Source organism: Ruditapes philippinarum, unplaced genomic scaffold (genome assembly GCF_026571515.1).
Source record: "Ruditapes philippinarum isolate M1 unplaced genomic scaffold, ASM2657151v2 ctg14_1_1_1_1, whole genome shotgun sequence".
Lineage (NCBI taxonomy): Eukaryota > Metazoa > Mollusca > Bivalvia > Venerida > Veneridae > Ruditapes > Ruditapes philippinarum.
In genome coordinates this window covers 412,861-439,328 of record NW_026851921.1, presented here as the reverse complement: position 1 = coordinate 439,328, position 26,468 = coordinate 412,861, and the positions used below count along the sequence as shown (strand labels likewise).

The window sequence follows — 26,468 nt, the reverse complement described above, 5'->3', positions numbered from 1 at the left end:
TATAAAGCATTGAATAATATGTCCCCTCAATATATCCGAGACTTACTTACCATATCTAATAATCAAAAGTATAATCTAAGATCGATATCTCACGGAAATTTAATTTCGTCTTACAAACCACGTACTAATTATTTTAATGACACATTCCAATTTAATGCCATGGTTATTTGGAATTCCATACCACTGACTATAAGAAGAAAAACAAAATTGCCAATATTTAAGAAATGTTTCAAGAAATACTTATTTAATCAAATTTAGCACGGTCCGTATGTCTTATATATACAGGATACGCTCTTTATATTCATACATGTGTTTTTTTATTATTATGTTTTCTAATAATGGGTGTCTGTCTTAGTTTCAAGTTTTTTGACTGTGTTAATTTTGTAAGTTAATTTTACTTTTTAAATTGCAGATTAAAATGATGCACTGATGGAAGTATTATGTTTAATGATAAATAAAATGAATTGTATGAATGTTCAGTATATGTGTTAATATATGTTAAAATTGTGATAACCATTTAATCATTTCTTTTTACATGTTATATTTTCTTTGATTGATATGTGTTCTTTTGTGTGTGTGTTTTTATTTTTTATTTTTATTTTAGAAGGCCGCATTGTAAATAAGATGTTGCAATCTGTATATGTCTTAATGTGTTACCTTCGGTAAATAAAGTTATTATTATTATTATTATTATAAATTCGCGACAGAACAAGTCAATATTTCCTACTCCCTGGTTAATCCATACATGACCAAATCCATTCATGAAAAGAACACGCCTAATTTGAAATGCCCAGCAATCAATGTTATTTTCTGCCCACCGGTATTGGACTTTATAGCATAATAAAGGTAATCTATTTTCATTCATTTTTGAATCCTAAACCAGTATTTGATTGCTTTAAGAACTCTGTTACAATATAGTGAAAAACGGCCCAACTCTCCATATACATACTTATTAGGAGTTGACCAGTTTAATTTCAATGCATATTTACAAAACTTGTTATGTACGATGTCAATATCTTTAGCTTCATAAGAAAACCAAATTTCAGAGCCATATGTCAATATAGGCTGTATTTTTGAGTCAAAAATTTTGAACAATAGAGATACAGGAAGTTGTCCGAATCTGTATAAATTAGTTTTAAGTGAAAAAATAGCTTTATTTGCTTGTTCAGATAATGTTTTTTGACACATATACCATGATAATCTAGACGAAAACACTATTCCTAAATACTTATAGTAAGACGTTACTTGTATATTTTCTACGCCATAGAACCATTTTTCATAAGCACGCAGGTAACCACCATTCCTAAAGACAATGACCTTTGTTTTATCAAGATTAATTTTTAGATTCCAATTATCACAGTACGACTTTAACCGATTAATCATTCTCTGAAGCTCTATTTTTGTTTCGGCTATTAGAACTAAATCGTCCGCGTAAAGTAAAGTGAATATTTGTTTAAGTTCTAATGAGACACCATGGCAACCATCACTAACATAATTATTAAGGTCATTTAAGAATAGAGAAAATAGTAATGGAGATAACGTACACCCCTGCCTGACACCAAACGGGCATTCAAAACTTTCTGTTAGTACAAATTTGACATATTTGTAACAATAAAGGGAATGACTTTTGTCAATGAGACAGATTCATTTCTTTTTTTTCTTTTTATATGTCCTCTAAAACACAACTTAGGGAACCCTTATTAAAGTAATTAGCTTTTATTTAATGCAGTGGAAACTCGCCATTTTGTGAGATCACACCGACGGAACAAACGATAATTTTCTTGATGCCGGAAATCCAAGAAATAAGAAAGATAATGCTGAATTTGGCGTCCCGATTGTGGTGTTATCTAAGTTAATTTTTAATTTATATATGTGCGGATTATTATTTTACACTTGTTTTGTTTCAATAGTGAACTTAATTAAAAATTATCTCGGAAGAACGTAACAACATTGAGTTAAACAGTAGCCATTGTCATTAAGCAAGGCAACTATATATCAAAGTATTCTTAAAACTTGGTACCCCATTAATAAAGTATCATTCCTCTCTAATCACGGAGGAGGAAGTGTTACACGAAGGATGGAGTTCTTATGTAACTTGTTCATGAGTTCTTAAACAGTGATAACTGTTACGGAGTACGTCGGAAAACATCTGTATATACTACAAAAACACTCGTCAAAAATGGTTATTTTCATCGTTTAAAAATGAGTTTAGGTGCTAAATTTAACTTTAATGATTAAGCTTGTCTTACATCTTGTATTATGTGTCTAAAACTAATTCACAGGCTATTTTTCATCGCCTCTTGCTTCAAATCTGGTAGTTTTGTGTAAAATTTCCAAATTACTTGCCAATTCACAAGTTTTGACCTGTTTATTTCTAGTCTTCATCCTTGCCATGCATAATTACCTAATTATAATGCAAAATTGCAAACATAAAGCACCGGCTAACAGATTTATACCCGATTTATCAAATGTCCCGGAGTTCTTGTGGTAACTCTGAAGATGTCACAGAGTTCTTATGATAACTTTTGTTATTGTCAGTGTGTTTCTTGCGCTAAATCACGGCACGTTTTGGCTTTTATTATCATTCAAGTTTAAAGATACACGTTAAAACAACCGATACATACGGCAAAATATGACCAGATTCTGGTTTAGTTTTTATATTATTCTCTACCCACTGAAGTTCTAAATAAAGCCACCTTTCTAATTTCTGAAGATATTTTGATAAAGTATGTAGCGTGATCATGAATCTTGACCAAAGAACACTTTTAAGTAATTTTTATATTTAAGACCATTATTAAAATATTTTCATGAGGCCATAAGTAGCTTCCTGCAAGAAAATTAAACAACCTATTTCATTTTTACACGGAGTCATAAGTGGCTTTTCACAACCAAATAGACAGTCGGGTACTGCTGACATTAAAGTTGTTTTTTATACAAAGGGCCTTACGTGGCTAAGTAATCGAAACAATGCACATTTTATTAATGCAACCGTTTAGAAATTTTCATGGGGCCATACGTAGAAAATAAACATGTTCGTCGTTTAACCATTAATATATTTTCATGAGGTCATACGTGGCTGTCTGCAAGACACAATATACAGCATATATCTAAAGTCATTTCAGTTTTTACATGGGGTCATATCTGGCTGACCACAAGCGAAAAGACCATACGTGGCTAGGTTATAAAAACAATACACAGTCAATTGATGCAGCAATTTAACATTTTTCATGGGACCAGAGTAACGCAATACTCTTTCTACGGGGTAAATATCTGTCATTTTCAAAAGGGGTCATATATACCCCTATACGAGACAAATAAACAAGTTTGGCGTTTAACCTTTGAAGTATTTTCATGAGGCCATACCTGGCTACCTGCAAGAGAAATATATTGCCTATTTCAAAAGTCGTTTCAGTTTTTACACGGGGCCATATGTGGCTGTCCACAGGAGAATAGACAGTCCAGTACTACCGGGATTTAGGGTTTTTTTACACGGGGCCATACGTGGCTACCTGCAAGAGAAATATATAGCCTATTACTAAAGTCGTTTCAGTTTTTACACGGGGCCATATGTGGCTGTCCACGCGCACATAGGCAGTCTATTACTGCCGAGATTTCAGTTTTTTACACGGGGCCATACGTGGCTACCTGCAAGAGAAATATATAGCCTATTACTACAGTCGTTTCAGTTTTTACATGGGGTCATATGTCGCTGTCCCCAGGCGAATAGGCAGTCCAGTACTGCCGAGATTTAAGTTTTTTACACGGGGCCATACGTGCCTACCTGCTAGAGAAATATATAGCCTATTACTAAAGTCGTTTCAGTTTTTACATGGGGCCATATGTCGCTGTCCACAAACGAATAGACAGGCCAGTACTGCCGAGATTTAAGTTTTTTACACGGGGCTATACGTGGCTACCTGCTAGAGAAATATATAGCCTTTGACTAAAGTCGTTTCAGTTTTTACACGGGGCCATATGTGGCTGTCCACAGACGAATAGACAGTCCAGTACTGCCGATATTTAAGGTTTTTTAACGGGTCCATACGTGGCTTCCTGCAAGAGAAATATATCGAGGGTTCAAAGGTAAAAGATAATAACTGCCATTTTCTAGATTTCGAGAAAAACGCAAAAAAACATATATTTTAATACAACTTAATTTTCTGGAATATTTTTATAAAAATTTTGATTCTCTCATATTTGTTGACTACATTAGATCATATTTTGTTAAGTTTACCTTGCTTGGTGCTGATAAAACACTGTAATTATAGTTTGTTTTAAAGTTCTAAGATCAAAATAATATCATTTTACAGAAGTAAATGGTAATAAGTGTACTTAGATCCTGTCAAGACAACAAGGTTTGGAGGTAAATGGTAATAACTGCACTTATGCTCTTTTCCTACTGAAGGTTTAGCAATAAAAGTTCCAGATAAATTGTGGTAAAAGGTTATAAGTGCATTTATAGCCTTGTTCCTCTGAAAAGAATTTAGATGTTGCAGTTATTGTTACTGTTGCAAAATTATTAATTATGTCTATACTTTGAAGAACCTAACGTAGTGTCATTAACACACATGTACAATAATACGCGTACACAAAATTGACAAATTTCATTCATAGATATATGAAATATGTACTTGCTCGATATTTAGATTCTACAGAAATAAAATGATAACTAAAAAGTAAGGAAAATACGCACTAAAATCATAGTTTATAAATTTTCATTTATTTTGAATGTTCTCTGGTATATAATCGAACTGAAGTCAAACAAACCCCAGACATCAGTAATTAAGGAAATTAGTGACCCATATCATAGTTAAGTTAATAAAGACTACTGTTTCATGTCAAAAAATGTGAATGTTTGTCATTAATTATTCCATGACCTTCACTCATCTTCTTTACTCTCACTAACGGAAGGCACTGGAAGATTGTCTTTTATAGATTTGCTGCATGGCAATGACTCATAGTATGATTCGCACTCCTTCGGAATTGTCCCAGAGGCAACAAGTGACATCAAATCAGCTTTTTTGCAGCAGATATTGGAAGCTTCTCTGTATAAGCCTTTCGTGGAGCCTTAAGAGACTTTTCTTTGCTTCTGTTCTTCTTCTGCATTAACCTAACTTCCTTGAACTCACTAACATCAAAACCATAGCTCACAACAATACTGTATTCTTTGTCTTTACGAACTTGAATACATTTTATATTCAGCCAATTAACACGTTCACCATCAACATCGATTTTCATTGAGCCAAAGTTTTGTTCTTTGTACAACTTGTAATCTAGTATGTCAGTGTATTTTATTGGAACGACAATATATGGTTGCTTCCGGCGTGCTAATGATATAACTGTTTCCCACTGAGATGGAACATGAACTATTGTGAGGCTTTTTGCATGCTCGACAGATGCATGTATGGAATTACATTCCATTTCTGAATGACCACTTTCGAAAAATTTGTGGTTTAGGCACTTGATGTGAGGAATATATTGGACACAGTGAACTAAGCAACTTGCAACAAACTGTCCTCCACATGCATTACTATATAAAATAGAGTGAAATAAGAATCCCTAAAGAAAGCCCAACACGGCAAAATTGAAAATGTTGCAGGCTCGGTTTGATTGAGCCTGTTCATGGACGGTACTGTCAAGTGCAAACTACCGTCTACGCCCCCTAGCACCGGCTTAAGCAGAATTCAACATTTAGCATGAACTGGTAAAATTTAGAATTTTGAAACATCCGCTGATGTGCTGATGTGTTCTGATCCGCTGATGTCACTTCTTCAATACCAGATGTCTTACTTGCAACAGAAGTTACAATACAAGTACACAAATGTTCTTACTTCGCAACGAGCCTCGTTTCCCCATGTGTCTCATCCCAGAGATAACAAGTCCAGTTACTATTTCCCAGATCATAGAATGACAAATTGCAACAACACAGTTTACATTTGTAATAAAGTTCACCAATTAAACTGCATGGTGTTGTCAAAACAGCCTGGATATCAAATGCCGACACAGAAAACTTTGGACGGTACTTTCCAGTACCGTCCATGAACAGGCTCAATCAAACCGAGCCTGCAATATTTTCAATTTTGCCGTGTTGGGTTTTCTTTAGGGATTCTGTATTTATCTATTTTTTTTTTATCTTTCTTTGTGCGTTCTTTATCGGCTGATTTTTCCATTCTAGCACTGTTGTTTTCTTTCTTGGTCATTTGGTGTGCCTGATATTTTGCTTTTGTTGCCTCATCTAGTCTATCTTCTATTCTCAAAGTGTCATACAGATTGCAGAGTGGACATTGATCTTTCTTAGGATGGAAGATAGAAAGTTATATTCTGTACTGAAAATGTTTGTGTACACAGCCTCTGAAACACACCTTCTATTTTGTCCTTTTCTACATACAGTGAGTATATTTGTTTTATATTTAAATCTTGCGTTAGATACTTCCTGTTGGAGTCTTCGTGTGTAGAGTGATTCAACAGTCGGAAAGCTTTCGTTGTGTTTCTTTACAAATGATCTGTGATATTCCATGGCTTTATTTCCCTCTCTTGTCATTTCCAACATATAACCCTGCCACTTTGTGCTTGACTGCGTTTGCAACTGTTTTGGAACCGGTTTTGGAACCGACATCGAGAGTTTTTAGAAAAAAGTCTTTGCCACCAACTGTGAAGAAAAACAAATTCGAAATAGTTCTTTGTTTTGTTCTCTGTTTAGATACAATCTCTGGTTCTTTATTGGCAACATAGAAACAAATGAATTGCCTCTGACTTATGTAATCACCCATTGACCAGTATGTACTGAATAATTTCTGTCTTTCATCTTCGGTTATATTCTCGCTGCATTTAAATCTAAAAGATAAATTTCTTGGGAAAAGAGATAACAGATAGTGCCTGTGAACTGTATGAATGCAGTATTCTTTTAGGGGAAAAAGGTGATAAAATCAGTTATAACCTTTTTCCACTACAGATTCTTCACAACATGTGGAACAGCAAGTAAACAACAGGTAATAAGTACACTTAGAACCTTTTACCCCTAAATAATTTGTAGAAAAGAAGTAATTACAAAATACTTTTAATGTTTTGCCCTTTTAAGGATTGAAAATTTATATAATATTTTCGTCAGACATAAAGGACAATAAGTACATTATAAAAAACATAAAAAGTCAATTTCGGCAAAAGTGGCAGTTATAACCTTTTACCTTTGAACCCTCGATATAGCCTATTACTTAAGTCGTTTCAGTTTTTACATTGGGCCATATGTGGCTGTCCACAGGCGAATAGGCAGTCCAGTACTGCCGATATTTAAGTTTTTTACACGGGGCCATACGTGGCTACCTGCTAGAGAAATATATAGCCTTTTACTAAAGTCGTTTCAGTTTTTACAAGGGCCATATGTGGCTGTCCACAGACGAATAGACAGTCCAGTACTGCCGATATTTAAGTTTTTTACACGGGGCCATACGTGGCTACCTACAAGAGAAATATATAGCCTATTACTAAAGTCGTTTCAGTTTTTACATGGGGCCATATGTCGCTGTCCCCAGGCGAATAGGCAGTCCAGTACTGCCGATATTTAAGTTTTTTACACGGGGCCATACGTGGCTACCTGCTAGAGAAATATATAGCCTTTTAGTAAAGTCGTTTCAGTTTTTACACGGGGCCATATGTGGCTGTCCACAGACGAAAAGACAGTCCAGTACTGTCGATATTTAAGTTTTTTACACGTGGCCATACGTGGAGAAATATATAGCCTATTACTAAAGTCGATTCAGTTTTTACATGGGGCCATATGTCGCTGTCCCCAGGCGAATAAGCAGTCCAGTTCTGCCGATATTAAAGTTTTTTTACACGGGGCCAAACGTGGCTACCTACAAGAGAAATATATAGCCTATTACTAAAGTCGTTTCAGTTTTTACACGGGGCCATATGTGGCTGTCCACAGACGAATAGACAGTCCAGTACTGCTGAGATTTAAGTTTTTACACGGGACCATACGTGCCTACCTACAATAGAAATATATAGCATATTACTAAAGTCGTTTCAGTTTTTACATGGGGCTATATGTCGCTGTCCGCAGGCAAATAGGCAGTCCAGTACTGCCGATATTAAAGTTTTTTACACGGGGCCAAACGTGGCTACCTACAAGAGAAATATATAGCCTATTACTAAAGTCGTTTCAGTTTTTACATGGGGCCATATGTCGCTGTCCCCAGGCGAATAGGCAGTCCAGTACTGCCGATATTTAAGGTTTTTTAACGGGGCCATACGTGGCTACCTGCTAGAGAAATATATAGCCTTTTACTAAAGTCGTTTCAGTTTTTACACGGGGCCATATGTGGCTGTCCACAGACGAATAGACAGTCCAGTACTGCCGAGATTAAAGTTTTTACACGGGACCATACGTGGCTACCTGCAATAGAAATATATAGCCTATTACTAAAGTCGTTTCAGTTTTTACATTGGGCCATATGTGGCTGTCCACAGGCGAATAGACAGTCCAGTACTGCCGAGATTTAAGTTTTTTACACGAGGCCATACGTGGCTACCTGCTAGAGAAATATATAGCCTATTACTAAAGTCGTTTCAGTTTTTACACGGGGCCATATGTGGCTGTCCCCAGACGAATAGACAGGCCAGTACTGCCGAGATTTAAGTTTTTACACGGGGCTATACGTGGCTACCTGCTAGAGAAATATATAGCCTTTTACTAAAGTCGTTTCAGTTTTTACACGGGGCCATATGTGGCTGTCCACAGACGAATAGACAGTCCAGTACTGCCGAGATTTAAGTTTTTTACACGGGGCCATACGTGGCTACATACAAGAGAAATATATAGCCTTTTACTAAAGCCGTTTCAGTTTTTACACGGGGCCATATGTCGCAGTCCCCAGGCGAATAGGCAGTCCAGTACTGCCGATATTAAAGTTTTTTACACGGGGCCATACGTGGCTACCTGCAAGAGAAATATATAGCCTTTTACTAAAGTCTTTCCAGTTTTTACATGGGGCCATATGTCGCTGTCCCCAGGCGAATAGGCAGTCCAGTACTGCCGATATTTAAGGTTTTTTAAACGGGACCATACGTGGCTACCTGCAAGAGAAATATATAGCCTATTACTAAAGTCGTTTCAGTTTTTACACGGGGCCATATGTGGCTGTCCCCAGGCGAATAGGCAGTCCAGTACTGCCGATATTTAAGGTTTTTACACGGGACCATACGTGGCTACCTGCTAGAGAAATATATAGCCTTTTACGAAAGTCGTTTCAGTTTTTACACGGGGCCATATGTGGCTGTCCACAGACGAAAAGACAGTCCAGTACTACCGATATTTAAGTTTTTTACACGGGGCCATACGTGGCTACCTACAAGAGAAATATATAGCCTATTACTAAAGTCCTTTCAGTTTTTACATGGGGCCATATGTCGCTGTCCCCAGGCGAATACGCAGTCCAGTACTGCCGATATTAAAGTTTTTTACACGGGGCCATACGTGGCTACCTACAAGAGAAATATATAGCCTATTACTAAAGTCGATTCAGTTTTTACATGGGGCCATATGTCGCTGTCCCCAGGCGAATAAGCAGTCCAGTTCTGCCGATCTTAAAGTTTTTTTACACGGGGCCAAACGTGGCTACCTACAAGAGAAATATATAGCCTATTACTAAAGTCGTTTCAGTTTTTACACGGGGCCATATGTGGCTGTCCACAGACGAATAGACAGTCCAGTACTGCTGAGATTTAAGTTTTTTTACACGGGGCCATACGTGGCTACCTACAATAGAAATATATAGCCTACTACTAAAGTCGTTTCAGTTTTTACATGGGGCTATATGTCGCTGTCCCCAGGCGAATAGGCAGTCCAGTACTGCCGATATTAAAGTTTTTTTACACGGGGCCAAACGTGGCTACCTACAAGAGAAATATATAGCTTATTACTAAAGTCGTTTCAGTTTTTACATGGGGCCATATGTCGCTGTCCCCAGGCGAATAGGCAGTCCAGTACTGCCGATATTTAAGGTTTTTCAACGGGGCCATACGTGGCTACCTGCTAGAGAAATATATAGCCTTTTACTAAAGTCGTTTCAGTTTTTACACGGGGCCATATGTGGCTGTCCACAGACGAACAGACAGTCCAGTTCTACCGATATTAAAGTTTTTTACACGGGGCCATACGTGGCCACCTGCAAGAGAAATATATAGCCTATTACTAACGTCGTTTCAGTTTTTACATTGGGCCATATGTGGATGTCCACAGGCGAATAGACAGTCCAGTACTGCCGAGATTTAAGTTTTTTACACGGGGCCATACGTGGCTACCTGATAGAGAAATATATAGCCTATTACTAAAGTCGTTTCAGTTTTTACATTGGGCCATATGTGGCTGTCCACAGACGAATAGACAGGCCAGTACTGCCGAGATTTAAGTTTTTTACACGGGGCCATACGTGGCTACCTACAAGAGAAATATATAGCCTATTACTAAAGCCGTTTCAGTTTCTACATGGGGCCATATGTCGCTGTCCCCAGGCGAATAGGCAGTCCAGTACTGCCGATATTAAAGTTTTGTACATGGGGTCATACGTGGCTACCTGCAAGAGAAATATATAGCCTTTTACTAAAGTCTTTTCAGTTTTTACATGGGGCCATATGTCGCTGTCCCCAGGCGAATAAGCAGTCCAGTTCTGCCGATATTAAAGTTTTTTTTTACACGGGGCCAAACGTGGCTACCTACAAGAGAAATATATAGCCTATTACTAAAGTCGTTTCAGTTTTTACACGGTGCCATATGTGGCTGTCCACAGACGAATAGACAGGCCAGTACTGCCGAGATTTAAATTTTTACACGGGGCTATACGTGGCTACCTGCTAGAGAAATATATAGCCTTTTACTAAAGTCGTTTCAGTTTTTACACGGGGCCATATGTGGCTGTCCAGAGACGAATAGACAGTCCAGCACTGCCGAGATTTAAGTTTTTTACACGGGGCTATACGTGGCTACCTACAAGAAAAATATATAGCCTATTACTAAAGCCGTTTCAGTTTTTACACGGGGCCATATGTCGCTGTCCCCTGGCGAATAGGCAGTCCAGTACTGCCGATATTTAAGTTTTTTAACGGGGCCATACGTGGCTACCTGCAAGAGAAATATATAGCCTATTACTAAAGTCGTTTCAGTTTTTACATTGGGCCATATGTGGCTGTCCACAGGCGAATAGACAGTCCAGTACTGCCGATATTTAAGTTTTTTACACGGGGCCTAACGTGGCTACCTGCTAGAGAAATATATAGCCTTTTACTAAAGTCGTTTCAGTTTTTACACGGCGTCATATGTGGCTGTCCACAGACGAATAGACAGTCCAGTACTGCCGAAATTTAAGTTTTTACACGGGGCTATACGGGGCTACCTGCTAGAGAAATATATAGCCTTTTACTAAAGTCGTTTCAGTTTTTACACGGGGCCATATGTGGCTGTCCACAGACGAATAGACAGTCCAGTACTGCCGAGATTTAAGTTTTTTACACGGGGCCATACGTGGCTACCTGCAAGAGAAATATATAGCCTATTACTTACGTCGTTTCAGTTTTTACATGGGCCATATGTGGCTGTCCACAGGCGAATAGACAGTCCAGTACTGCCGAGATTTAAGTTTTTTACACGGGGCCATACGTGGCTACCTGATAGAGAAATATATAGCTTATTACTAAAGTCGTTTCAGTTTTTACACGGGGCCATATGTGGCTGTCCACAGACGAATAGACAGGCCAGTACTGCCGAGATTTAAGTTTTTTACACGGGGCCATACGTGGCTACCTACAAGAGAAATATATAGCCTATTACTAAAGCCGTTTCAGTTTTTACACGGGGCCATATGTCGCTGTCCCCAGGCGAATAGGCAGTCCAGTACTGCCGATATTAAAGTTTTTTACACGGGGCCATACGTGGCTACCTGCAAGAGAAATATATAGCCTTTTACTAAAGTCTTTTCAGTTTTTACATTGGGCCATATGTCGCTGTCCCCAGGCGAATAAGCAGTCCAGTTCTGCCGATATTAAAGTTTTTTTACACGGGGCCATACGTGGCTACCTACAAGAGAAATATATAGCCTATTACTAAAGTCGTTTCAGTTTTTACACGGGGCCATATGTGGCTGTCCACAGACGAATAGACAGTCCAGTACTGCTGAGATTTAAGTTTTTTACACGGGGCCATACGTGGCTACCTACAAGAGAAATATATAGCATATTACTAAAGTCGTTTCAGTTTTACATGGGGCTATATGTCGCTGTCCCCAGGCGAATAGGCAGTCCAGTACTGCCGATATTAAAGTTTATTTACACGGGGCCAAACGTGGCTACCTACAAGAGAAATATATAGCCTATTACTAAAGTCGTTTCAGTTTTTACATGGGGCCATATGTCGCTGTCCCCAGGCGAATAGGCAGTCCAGTACTGCCGATATTTAAGTTTTTTTAACGGGGCCATACGTGGTTCATATATACTGTATAGTGTTTTTATCATCAATATTTCGTTATAATTAAATTATGACGCAAATATCATTAATGAATATAATATATTGTAGAAGTATTTTTATACATTATACTTATTTTGAATAGGTTTTTTCGTTATTTGATTAATTATTTTTGAGTCAAGAATAAATTACAAAAAAAAACAATATTATTTTGTTTGCAAAATTAATTGTTTAGTTAGGGCTTGGTTTACGAAATAAATCAATTGTTTATAATTGATGACAGAGAAAGTTTGTTTGTCTTATCAGCCGATCAGTTAACGCGATACGCCCGAATCCATGGAGCCTTATTCGACGCCTGAGACTGTGCAGCCACATTACCGGAATAGGATGCAACAACATCAACGACGGGATTTATCAGGACGGTTTTTAAGTGTTATTGTAAAAAATGATGAATAAAGAATAAAAAAATATTGTTGAATACTACGTAAAAGCCATGGTGTATACTCAGGTTGTACTTTTAAACGTATATATATATTTCTATGATGTTGTTTGTTCACTGAGATCTTGTGTTATTATTTTATATAATTATCATTATTATACTTAAGAAAAGAATAAATAATATGTTTAAATTTTCAATATCGTGTCTTTAATTGCATGAAAATGTGTGATAAACCACACATTAAGACCTGCAATAATTGATGTGCCCATTATACAATAGCTATTGTTCACTATATAAATTAAGTTCGCCGAAACCACTACCTGTTTTACTATATAAGATCAGTTAGACGAACCGGTAGTTCGACGAAACCACTCCCACCCTACGTGGCTACCTGCTAGAGAAATATATAGCGGGGTCATATGTGGCTGTCCACAGTCCAGTACTGCCGAGATTTAAGTTTTTTACACGGGGCCATACGTGGCTACCTACAAGAGAAATATATAGCCTATTACGAACGTCGTTTCAGTTTTTACATTGGGCCATATGTCGCTGTCCACAAGCAAATAGACAGTCTATAACTGCCCAGCATTTACGTTTTTTACACGGGACTATAAGAAGCAATTATATACGAATTATCATAATAAGTCTGGCTGGACAACCATTCGCTACGTTCACCACTGTTCTTTATATGTAATGTTTTAAAGATTTTTTTTCCATTTGATATTAATCCTGTCTAACGGTAATGTTGTAAAAAGTTCTATTTTTTTTTAAAGCATAAAGTTTAATGTATATATGTATTATAATAGAAATTAGATATATGTATGGATATTTTGTGTAAACCAACATGTGAAAACCCTGGAACATCATTGCTAAAGCAATATTGTTAGGTACAATACCATACATTTAATAGGCAAGAAAGGTACGGTAATAATATCATTTACTATAGATTTAGAATGCAAGAAAAGATAAAATATCATTCCTCGCTTCTTAGTACAAAAAGTGCCCTATCACTTTTATATTTATATTAATGTTTACTGCATAAAACACTTTATTACTTTTCATTTTTAGCTAGACTATACAAAGTATATAGAGAGCCGTCCTACTTGCCCAGGCGTCCGCGTCCTTATTCAGATTAAAGTTTTGGTTTTCCATATCATCAACCACATCTTATGTGACAAGGTTCATAACTCTAGCACCACTATTTTCAGATTTATCTCCCCTTGAACTTAGAATTTTCCTTAAAAAATATTATTTTCTATTGTTACTTCCTTATTTCTTAAGGGATCAACTTCATACTTCAAATATATGTTCCTTATCATCAACCACATCTTATGTGACAAGGTTCATTACTCTAGCACCAATATTTTCAAATTTATCTCCTCTTGAAGATAGAAATTTCCTAAAAAAAGTTATTTTTAGCTTGACTATTCGATAAGAATAAGTAGAGCTATTGTAGTCACCAGTGCGTCAGTGTTGGTGTCGGCGTCTGTGTCAGCGTAGGTGTAATAACTTATGTTAAAGTTTTTGTAATATCTCAAATATCTAAGTCCATTGATATATGGCTTTGAAACTTTGCACACTTGTTCACCATCATGACCCTAACCTGTAGACAGGAGGAGATAACTGGATCAAGCATTTTGACAGAATTATGCCCCTTTTCTGACTTGGATATTATGTTATTTAATTAAAGTTTGCATACCACCTCAGATATTTTCATATACTATTGACATCTGGCTAGGAACAAGTTAAAATTTTATACTCTTCTTTGAGAGCATAATAGGACTCTCTTCAAGGCCTATAACAGTAACATGGATTTAAAGGAAAATTTGGCCCTATAACAGTAACATGGATTTAAAGAAAAATTTGGCCCTTTTGTTAACATTTTACATTATCAAGGCTCTTTTTCTATCAAGCACTAAGAATGGTAGAGCGTTGCTGTCCTACCGACAGCTATTATTTACTGTTACTTATTTATTTCTTAAGGGATCAACTTCATATTTCAAATATATGTTCCTTATCATTAACCAAATGTTATGTGACAAGGTTGTTAACGCTAGCACCAATATTGCAAGAATTACCTCCCCATGAACTTAGATTTTTTTTTACTTCTTTAGTTTCAAAGGCATCTACCTCTTACTTCAAATACATATTCCTTGTCATCAATTACATCTTATGTGACTAGGTTCATAACTCTTAAAGCAATATTTTCAGGTTAATATTCCTTTGAACTTAGGATTTTTTTTAAAGAAATATTATAAGTAATTTAATTTACTTTTTAGCTCACCTGAGCAATGTTCAGGGTGAGCTATTGTGATGGCCCTGTGTCCGTCGTGCGTCGTCGTGCGTCGTCAACTTTTAACATAAACAACATCTCCTCTGAAACCAGTGACTGCACATCAACCAAACTTTACAGAAATGATCCTTTGGTGGTCCCCTGTCAAAGTTGTTCAAATGGTTCCGGTATGTTGCATATGTAAGGTCATAGGGCCAGAAAAGTATTTCAAAAAACACAAAATTAAAAAATCTTCTTGTCTGAAAGTACATGGGCCAGAGCTTTGATTTTTGGTATATGGTATTATCTATGGGTCCTCTACCAAAGTTGTTCAAATTTTGTCCCTAGTGTCAAAATTGGCCCCGCCCCGGGGGGTCATAGGTTTTTCCTTATATGTATATAGTAAAATCTAAAAAAATCTTCTTCTCTGATTTGGCAAAGGCTACAGATTAGATATTTGGCATGAAACATTGTGTAGTAGACCTCTATCAAGATTGTTCAAATAATGGCCCTAGGGTCAAAATTGGCCCCGCCCCGGGGGTCATTGATTTTCATTACATATATATAGTGAAAACTTGAAAAATCTTCTGGTCTGAAAGTAAATGGCCTAGAGCTTTGATATTTGGTCTATGGTATCATCTGAAGGTCCAATACCAAAGTTGTACAAATTATGTCCCTAGTGTCAAAATTGGCCCCGCCCCGGGGGTCATAGGTTTTTCTTATATGTATATAGTAAAACATAAAAAAATCTTCTTCTCTGAATTGGCAAAGGCTACAGGTAAGATATTTGGCATGAAACATTGTATGGTAAACCTCTACCAAGATTGTTCAAATAATGGCCCTCAGGTCAAAATTGGCCCCGCCCTCGGGGGTCATTGATTTTCATTATATACATATAGTGAAAACTTGAAAAATTTTCTGGTCTGAAAGTAAATGGCCTAGAGCTTTGATATTTGGTCTATGGTATCATCTTTAGGTCCAAAACCAAACTTGTTCAAATTTTGTTCCTAGAATTAAAATCGGCCCCGCCCTGGGGGGTCATTGATTTTCCCTATATGTATATAGTAAAAACTTAATCAATCTTCTTTTAAAGAACCCAAAGAGCTAGAGCTAAGATATTTAGCATGAAACATCTTCTAATGGGTGCCTACCAAGTTTGTTCAAATAAAAGCCCTGGGGTCAAAATTGGCCCAGCCCCAGGGGGTCATTGATTTTCCCTATATGCATATAGTAAAAACTTAAAAAATTTTCTTTTAAAGAATGCAAAGAGCTAGAGCTAAGATATTTAGCATGAAACATGTTCTAATGGATGTCTACCAAGTTCGTTCAAATAAGAGCCCTGGGGTCAAAATTGGCCCCGCCGCGGGGGTCATTCATTTTCCTTATATGCATATAACAAAAACTTAAAAATCTTCTTCGAAAAAACCTGAATAGCTAGAGTTCAGATATTAAGCATGAAACATTGTCTAGAAAGTGTCTACAAAGATTGTTCAAATATAAGCCCTGGGATCAAAACTGGTCCTGCCCCAGGTGTGTCATTGTTTTTAACTATATGTGTAAAGAAAAAAACTTGAAAAAATCTTCTTTTAAAAAACCCAACAAGCTAGACCTTAGATGTTTAGCATGAAACATCTTCTAATGGGTGTTAACCCTTTCCCCCATGAGCATATTGTGAAAAATGGCCATTTTCACTGAAAAGCCTCCTCTTACAAGTTCAAACTGCTATGAAACTATGAAAAATGCTTCAATACTAATCAAACTTGTCACAAATGTTGACTGGACCATTGCCTTTGTAACGACATGCTCAGTCTCAAATTTCCTGTTACCATGGCAACGAGGGGACATCTCAAAATTGCCAAAAATCACTTTTTTGCCTCGATTTTTTCCATCAAAATTTATTTCAAAGTGCTGCAACTTCTCAAGGGATTGAGATAGAGTCAAAGGCTTTTCAGTGTTGGTTACACGTTACCTTATGATCGACCTGGGGTCATTTTAAGCCTCTCACAAGTCCAAAATTTTCTTGGCGATGAGGGGGACTCCGCCCCCCTTCAAACCCCCCAAACAGAAGGGGGCACATCCCCCTTCTGGCAACCCCCTGATGTATTATTTGAATGGGGGACGGCGCCGAAAAAATGGTCACTTTTTTTAACAACATTTCTCAAACGAAAAACAGTGTTTGGGGTCTAAATAGGACATTTTTTCACTGTTTGGGGCCTCAAAAGGGGGGGGGCAAAAAGCCGTCGAAACACGCTTATATAAGGGAAAGGGTTAACAAAAAATGATGAAAAACCTTGGAATCACCCAAAATCTAGTTTTTCCATGTTAACATGTGGTCTTTTACCTAATTTTGGTGAAAAATTGTTGTTTTGTAACATTTATATTTTTTTAGTTAACAAAAAATGATGAAAAACCTTGGAATCACCCAAAATCTAGTTTTTCCATGTTAACATGTGGTCTTTTACCTAATTTGGTGAAAAATTGTTGTTTTGTAACATTTATATTTTTTTAGTTAACCCTTTCCCCCATGAGCATATTGTGAAAAATGGCCATTTTCACTGAAAAGCCTCCTCTTACAAGTTCAAACTGCTATGAAACTATGAAAAATGCTTCAATACTAATCAAACTTGTCACAAATGTTGACTGGACCATTGCCTTTGTAACGACATGCTCAGTCTTAAATTTCCTGTTACCATGGCAACGAGGGGACATCTCAAAATTGCCAAAAATCACTTTTTTGCCTCGATTTGTTCCATCAAAATTTATTTCAAAGTGCTGCAACTTCTCAAGGGATTGAGATAGAGTCAAAGGCTTTTCAGTGTTGGTTACACGTTACCTTATGATCAACCTGGGGTCATTTTAAGCCTCTCACAAGTCCAAAATTTTCTTGGCGATGAGGGGGACTCCGCCCCCTTCAAACCCCCAAACAGAAGGGGGCACATCCCCCTTCTGGCAACCCCCTTATGTATTATTTGAATGGGGGACGGCGCCGAAAAAATGGTCACTTTTTTTAACAACATTTCTCAAACGAAAAACAGTGTTTGGGGTCTAAATAGGACATTTTTTCACTGTTTGGGGCCTCAAAAGGGGGGGGGGGCAAAAAGCCGTCGAAACACGCTTATATAAGGGAAAGGGTTAACAAAAAATGATGAAAAACCTTGGAATCACCCAAAATCTAGTTTTTCCATGTTAACATGTGGTCTTTTACCTAATTTTGGTGAAAAATTGTTGTTTTGTAACATTTATATTTTTTTAGTTAACCCTTTCACCCATGAGCATATTGTGAAAAATGGCCATTTTCACTGAAAAGCCTCCTCTTACAAGTTCAAACTGCTATGAAACTATGAAAAATGCTTCAATACTAATCAAACTTGTCACAAATGTTGACTGGACCATTGCCTTTGTAACGACATGCTCAGTCTTAAATTTCCTGTTACCATGGCAACGAGGGGACATCTCAAAATTGCCAAAAATCACTTTTTTGCCTCGATTTGTTCCATCAAAATTTATTTCAAAGTGCTGCAACTTCTCAAGGGATTGAGATAGAGTCAAAGGCTTTTCAGTGTTGGTTACACGTTACCTTATGATCAACCTGGGGTCATTTTAAGCCTCTCACAAGTCCAAAATTTTCTTGGCGATGAGGGGGACTCCGCCCCCCTTCAAACCCCCCAAACAGAAGGGGGCACATCCCCCTTCTGGCAACCCCCTGATGTATTATTTGAATGGGGGACGGCGCCGAAAAAATGGTCACTTTTTTTAACAACATTTCTCAAACGAAAAACAGTGTTTGGGGTCTAAATAGGACATTTTTTCACTGTTTGGGGCCTCAAAAGGGGGGGGGGCAAAAAGCCGTCGAAACACGCTTATATAAGGGAAAGGGTTAACCAAGTTTGTTCAAATAAAAGCCCTGGGGTTTAAACTGGCCCCGCTCCGGGGGCCTATATACAGGTGAGCGACTTTGGGCCATCATGGCCCTCTTGTTTATATTTCTTATCATTACACATATGTTGTGTGACAAGCATGACTATTTCCAGAATTACCCCCCCCCCCACCTTGAACTTATTTATGGAATTTCTGTAAACAAATGTTCATAGTTTCATAGTTTTGTCTTCCATACCAACTTATCTCAGCCTCTTGATATTTGGTTTACAGCATTGACGTGGTCCCATACCGTCGGATTTGATTTCAGGTCTGTCGCTCACCACGCCCTGTTTACCATTAAATTTTCAACATTAATGGTCAATGGTAGGAAAATTTTTTAACAGTTTTTTTTAGCAACTACTAATCACAGGCTCTTGATATTTGACAAACAGCATTGACACATAGTCTCATACTGTGGGATTCGATTTCAAGTCTTTCACTCATCCACTTTCTGTTAACTGACTTTTTTGATATTTGGTATACAGCATTGACGTGGTCCCATACCGTCGTATTTGATTTCAGGTCTGTCGCTCACCACGCCCTGTTTACCGTTAAATTTTCCACGTTAATGGTCAGTGGTAAATTTTTTTCAAAACATTACAGCATCATGATATTTGGTATAGAAATGCAACCCGGCCTTTTCTGTCTTTGACCCATTTTTTTTTTTTTAATTTTGAAATCATTCATTTATTATTGTTGAAATCTACTTATAATACCTTTAAAATACCATGTTCCCAGTACTTTTTATTTACATGCTTAAGTTGTTCTTAACATACGCAAAACAAACTTGTACATTCCTTTATTAGAAATTGTCTTTTTTTATATAACCAGGCACAAGTGACAAGATAATATTTATTTATATGCTATTATCATTGTGGACACAAACTGTAAACAAAGGTATCATTTTTGATTCTAGTCAAAGTAAAAACAAACAGTGATTGCACTAGAGTTATATCAGAAAGTTTGTGGGAGCTTTACATGCTCATAACATTTCTATCTTTGTCAGAGAAATATTTGATTTCTGAGAACTATTTTGACTTCAATTTCCGAAGAAACATGAAACTACACCCGAAATTTAAATGCATAATAACTATTACATTTGTTTGACTTAACTGTTTCTTATGGTCAATAGTGTTACATGTATATAATTTTTTATGTTCATTTTACATTTGCTTGTTTTTCTATCATTTCAATCCATTGTCTTAATCATTATATAACTTGATTATACCTTAATTATGTAGCATTGTTTTTAGATTTACATTGTATTTGCAATTTTGTGAACATTTATCAGTAAGTAATATTCTTAATAAAAGAAATTTCACAATTGATATGAAGTACCAAGCCATTTATAGAGTGTGTTTCCGATTTATGAAAATGTTTTTAACAAATGACTTAAAATTGAGCAATCACCATACTTTCTAGCATAAGAATCTTAAAATAAAATTACTTAAATTGCAAGCAAGTTGCAATTTTATACATGAGATAAACTTATCGTGACCAAATTTGTTTTTCATGTTAGCAAGTTCTGTATATATGCTTTAATTAGAAAAGAACACTGATTATGTATGAAGTAACTGAAATATTGAAAGCTTTATAATAGAATGTTTGTCATGCAACATTAAATTGTGTAAGATTCAGACTATTAGATAAGGCGATGTACTTATTAATGCTGTTATAATTACATGTATTATTATTGTGAGTAAAAAGGTTCTGGGGATATTTCTATCATGTTTTAACCAGGGGCATAGATAATATACATTGTTTACTTTTTTATCAATATTGCAATTGGTTTTAAAGCTGTGTTTTCTTAAATATGGATATTATTGAATCATCCTTGACCTCAGTATTCTCATTTTTTTTAGCTCACATTAGCAAAAGCTCAGCTATAACAGATAGTCAAAGATTCCTGGTCTGTCCGTCATCCATATTTCAATAATGTCATATTAAACTATTCAGTTTGAAAACGTCAAAAATTCTCATTTACTGTGTGCAAGAACGCTTTAAATTAATTTGGTCTTTGCATGATAATGTCACAGTAGGTAAAATAAGATTAGATATTACAACCATCCTTTTCTCTTATTGTCCCATTTTGCTTGTTTTGCATTATTAAAGCCATTTACTCATGCTCCCATTCCATTTGTAATGTTTCTTTGCAAAAAAGTAAATAACAGAATTTTAAAATTTTTTTTTGACTGTTACAGGCTAATTAAAAATATAATACGCAAACTATTAAAAGTACTTTTTTTGTATTTTTTTTAATCTCAGAAATTTTTAAAATTAAAGAATTTTACAAAAATACCTATATTTTCTTCTTAAATTTCATGAAATTAACATGTTCCAAGTTTCACTTTTCATCATGTGAAAAACTGAAATGCCTCAGCTAGGTAATCTGTCTGTCATTACATTTGAAGCTTATGTAGCAATATAGTATTCTAGGTATTGTTACTGTATATATATTCATTATAACATAATTCTGTCATCATGTTAAGGATCTAGCCATGAATGTACTGCATGCATTCATATTTTGGATGTATATTTTATTGTACCACTTAGATAATGTAATAAAGTTGTTCTCATTTAGTTTATTCTTACTTCTTTCCCTCTTTCAATGTAATATTCAACAACCAGTGTTAATGTCTCTATCAGATTAATAATATGTAATTCAGTGATTCAAAACAAAAAAAAACATATTTATATAATTTTATTTTTCTAAAAGATATTGCGATTGATTCATCGTATACATGTATACATTTGTTGCCGGTAAAGTATCTGAGCGACTAGGCATATAGTGTTAAACTTTGACAACGGATGTTTCCTTTTGCAGCGACACCAGTGTCAAAGTTGCTCATCCTATACTTACTTTCCTTTAATCGATTTACGAACACTTGAAATTTAATTGTCCAACTTCCGAAATCGTTTTACTTTGTTATAGTCAGATGTCCTTTGACTTGCTTTATAAATTAATTATGCTTTCGGATAAGTAAACTTTAAGTAAATGGACGGAACCTAAAATGTAAGTAAATTATGTACTCTTTAAGGAGACAACCATTGATTGGTTTTTTTTTTGTTGTTGTTGGTGTTTAAAATTACTGATTAACATACCAAAACAAATAATAATACAACTTAATCTGAAATTTCTAAAAACAAGACGGAAGAACTTATAAACATAAAATATATAGAGAATAAAATTTGTTTGTTTTGTTTTTGTAAAGGCCCAATATGCTTCAAAAAATGCTTTTGTTGTTATTTCACAAATGTACTTTTAATTTAATGAGTTTTAAAAGTTTCTAAAAGTTACTCATTAGCAAATTATCTGAATAATCATTTTTCCCAGTTAGTACATGTACATATATTGTGATTTAGTTTTTTGTATAAAAGTAAAAATACTTTTTTCGCTTTAAAATAATATCACAAGTAGGGCTTCTTTCTTCGGGTAACGAACATCTTTCACACTCTAAAACCGTTATTTAAATGTTATTTTCACTGATGTTTGTCCCTTTTAAAGGAGTAAAAATTTATTCGTTTCCGAGTAAACATGTGCCTTTGAAAAGGGTAGGTTGCTGATCCGATGCCGGATACTGTTCTGTTCAAAAAGGGGTTACATCCGGCCCTTTAACTTTAATACATACTGTATGCACATTCAATTCGTTAGAAATAACAATAATTATTAAAAAAAAAAGAAAAAAAAAAAAAAAAAAAAAAAAAAAAACACGAATAAATTAATTACATCACATGAAGTTCATGACAATAAATTGTGTGGGGTTTTGAAAAACACGAGCTAATCATAACTTTACGTTCACTAAATGTCATGAGAAAAAAGAAAACACATTTATATTAAAAATTTAAACAGCCAAGTTTATTATTATTTAATTTCAATAGCCCTAAATTGTGAATGTTGCCACAAAGTCAAGAGCAACCCAGTAGCCTACATCCTGCCATCTCGATTTTTTATCCGTTGAATGCAGTACAAACTATCATAAAGTTGTTGAAACCTTCTAGAAATAATATCAAGATGGTATAACTATGCAAGCAATATTTTAATCTTTGTCATACATGTACCAACATTATATCAATATATAACAATTTGAAGCGATTGTATTACTAAATGTAGGAAGTAATGGACAATGTTACATGTGGAATGTCAATCTCGTTTGACTGGCAGTTATGCATGCCCCATTGCTATACCTGTACTTATAGCATTCTGACAAACTTTGCAATGAACATAACACCGATTGTCCACGGCTTATAGGGACAAGCAATCATACAGTCTATGGTACAAGCATCCGACAATTTGCACTGTTATTAAAGAGGTAAACATGTACCAATGCGCTAATTATGTTATTATCTAACTTGCATCTAAACATTTATTTATTGTGATTTTCTTCCGCAGGTGGCGACTACTATCAGCCAGTCAGGAGTTCTTGTGTACATTGGGGCTAGTTATGCTTACTTTGAATAACGTCTGTTCCTCTGAAAAACACTGAATATCAGGAAATATTTATCGCTGAATACGATGACGTAAAGGGTCTGGCAGTTTCGCAAAACAGGAAATGTACTTGTTGCTACAGGCAATGCAATCTATCAATATAGACATAATAGTATTTCATCGATGATTTAGTCTCTGAGATAGATATAGTTGAGGATATTTCAATATTTACACTATTTGACTATCAGGGAGGTGAATATTTAATTCGCTGCAACGACACGGCCCATGTTTCGTACACAATGCTTCAAAACATACAGCAACTTTTGGCTGACGCAGCCCGTTAGACAACCCTGCAGCGTTCGGTCACTCGCTGGCGGCGATTTTTTCAGCACATGTCGTCTTTATGCCCTGCCCAAAGGAAGATATTGTAATCTTTACTCGGCAATTAGCGGAAGCAGGGGAACTGAAACATTTTCTGAGAGAACATTTATCAGTTAAAAGAGAACTTTTTTTTCATTTCGACCCATGGTCAGCATAATCGAAGTCGCTACATCAAGTCTAAACGTGGTACGAGATTTGAATTTATATATTCTGCATTCTATTCCAATATCTATGTATACCATTTTAAGGAAAACACTTTGTCGGAGGATGGAAAGAAAGGATAGCATATATAAGCCAAAATGTGCATAAACACACATATTTCAGGTCGTACATGGAGGCAAGCTTGAATGTAACGGTTACACAACACTGATTGCAGCAACAATTTGTCAAAACAGGACAGACTGCTTTCCTAATAGCGTCGTTTAGTGGAACGCAGTCAAAGTATTCCGGATCTATCATGTGTAAGTTTCCAATTGGCTTGGTGGAAAAATACTTCATAGATGAGCAAGAGGCATGTTTTAGGGGTAGAAACGGCACGTTTCCAAGTTGGATTAATGGTTCTGAATCTTCATGTACCAAATCACTGGTAATGTTTAATTATTATTATTTTTATTTAATTATTAGGTTCTAAAAAGGTTTTTTGTTAACATTCATTGTCGCCGTTCCTAGACGGTGGCATATACAATTAACACGAATTGATCGTTTCTATCCAAAAACCGCCTGTCCTAAATCAATTAGAATAGAGAATTTAATATCACATGATGCAAAATGAACGACAAAAAGGGACGCCCACGGGGCAGCCATCCGGCATGTTTTTGTCGAATTACCTATGGATTTCATATACCAAACTTAGCTTCTGTGGGGTAAACAGTATTCGGAATATTTCTCTTAAATTAAATAAAGAAACATAAGCAGTATTTATCAGTTAGGAGTCTATGTCACGAAAAAAGTATTTATCGAATACTATATACCTCCTACCATTTTTGGAAGTGCAAATACTTGTTTTATCACAATGGAACAGTTAGCATGTGCACAATAACTTCATCATTATCACATATACATAAAGCGAATTGTACTATTGAATGTAATGGTTACATTGGGTTTACCGTATGTCTTTTTTATTTGTAACAGGATGATATATAATTTATAAATAAGATGTAATGTAGCTGTAGTTTTAAAAACAAATTTTCTCTACTGATATACTTAAAGCCACATTATGACTCGGGAACGAATTTTTTCTCTGTAGAAACATGATATGTTTTAAAATGTTGTAATAGTGGATTGAGAACATATAAGATGCTTATCATCAGAAGAAAAAAATGTTCTGAATGCGAAATTATTTGTAATAAATGTAGGAAAATGCCCACAGAGTAGTACGAATATTTTGACTTGCTATACATACTACTAAATCATTATGAGTTTACTTATTGCTAAAATGCAAAAGACTCGAAGATAGAGGGCAATATGTGTTTATATTTTTGAAAGCTAATTTCGCCAGGTTCAACTTTAAATCATGACATTATTTTTGATCCAAAACTGTTTGTTGTTTTATTTTTCGTGCCGATTGTATTTTTTCCGTTAGAAATTATTTGCGAATTGCGGTAATTGTGAGCAGTATCAATACTTTGCGAGGTAAACTGTGTATTGAAAAAGCGATATATTGCGATATATTGCCACTTTCTGATGCCTACATCCAGGCTTTTTTTAGATGCAGCGATTCTTCAGTGAACTGTCTGAACGATTCAAGACTATAAACAGCAGAATGTAGAAAAGCACACATTTTAAATAATTCGACCATCAACCGTTTCAATCGGATCTTTCCGGCCCTTCCCGTCAAACTTCGGATAAGAAGATATAATTGATGATAATACTAGCCGAGATGTTCCGATTGCAACCGTTTATTAGCTAGAATTTTAATTCTAAAATAATATTTGTTCTGAAGTTGTAAGTATTTATTTTATGTTTCAGACAAACAAGGTGATTAGTTGTGGCTATACGGATAAAAATAAAAGAATCTTATTTGATGGCTCTCTTATGAATGAAAATAACAAAGATTCTTTCCTTCTTTCTAAACATGAAGAGGAAATTACGTCGTTTCTGATGTTGCCATTTGAACACTCATTTCTTGGCTATATTGGAACAGACACTGGCTTTCTGGAAAAGGTAAAAACAACTGAGCAGTGCATGATCATACAATCATACACGTATAAGACTATTTATAGTAACACAGAGCAGTTTAAGACTAATTTTAGGAATACGACGGACTTTAAAGTCCTGGGAACACAGAGCAGTTGTCGAAACTAAGACCGTCTCGACGATATGACAACTTATCCTAAACATGTTTTAATGTATCAGGCATTCACTTTCTAATAGGAGAAAGAATGTGATATTTATTTTAAGATTACAAGTAAATATTGTGTTTTATTATTATTATTATTATTATTATTATTATTATTATTATTATTAATACCGATGATGACCCATTGAATTATTTAGTTTTTTTCTTTTTATATTTTTCTTGCTCTCGAACATCATAAGTTAGAGTGGTACCTTTTTTGCATTTTTTTCATTACCACCT

The 26,468-nt window shown here is 35.7% G+C and overlaps 2 protein-coding genes across 2 annotated transcripts in view; both read left to right on the top strand.

Moving 5' to 3' along the window:
- Positions 1-21,951: 21,951 nt before the first annotated feature.
- LOC132742779 (uncharacterized) overlaps positions 21,952-26,468 on the top strand; it is a 90,544-nt gene continuing 86,027 nt past the window's right edge. Inside the window, exon 1 of the mRNA XM_060731264.1 lies at positions 21,952-22,096. Coding sequence (XP_060587247.1) covers positions 22,095-22,096 — 2 coding nt within the window. The 5' untranslated portion in view covers positions 21,952-22,094. The remainder of the gene's footprint in view (positions 22,097-26,468) is intronic.
- Positions 24,234-26,468, top strand: part of LOC132742768 (hepatocyte growth factor receptor-like) — a 29,058-nt gene continuing 26,823 nt past the window's right edge. The window contains exons 1-2 of the mRNA XM_060731247.1: positions 24,234-24,476; positions 25,859-26,053. Coding sequence (XP_060587230.1) covers positions 24,348-24,476; positions 25,859-26,053 — 324 coding nt within the window. The 5' untranslated portion in view covers positions 24,234-24,347. The remainder of the gene's footprint in view (positions 24,477-25,858; positions 26,054-26,468) is intronic.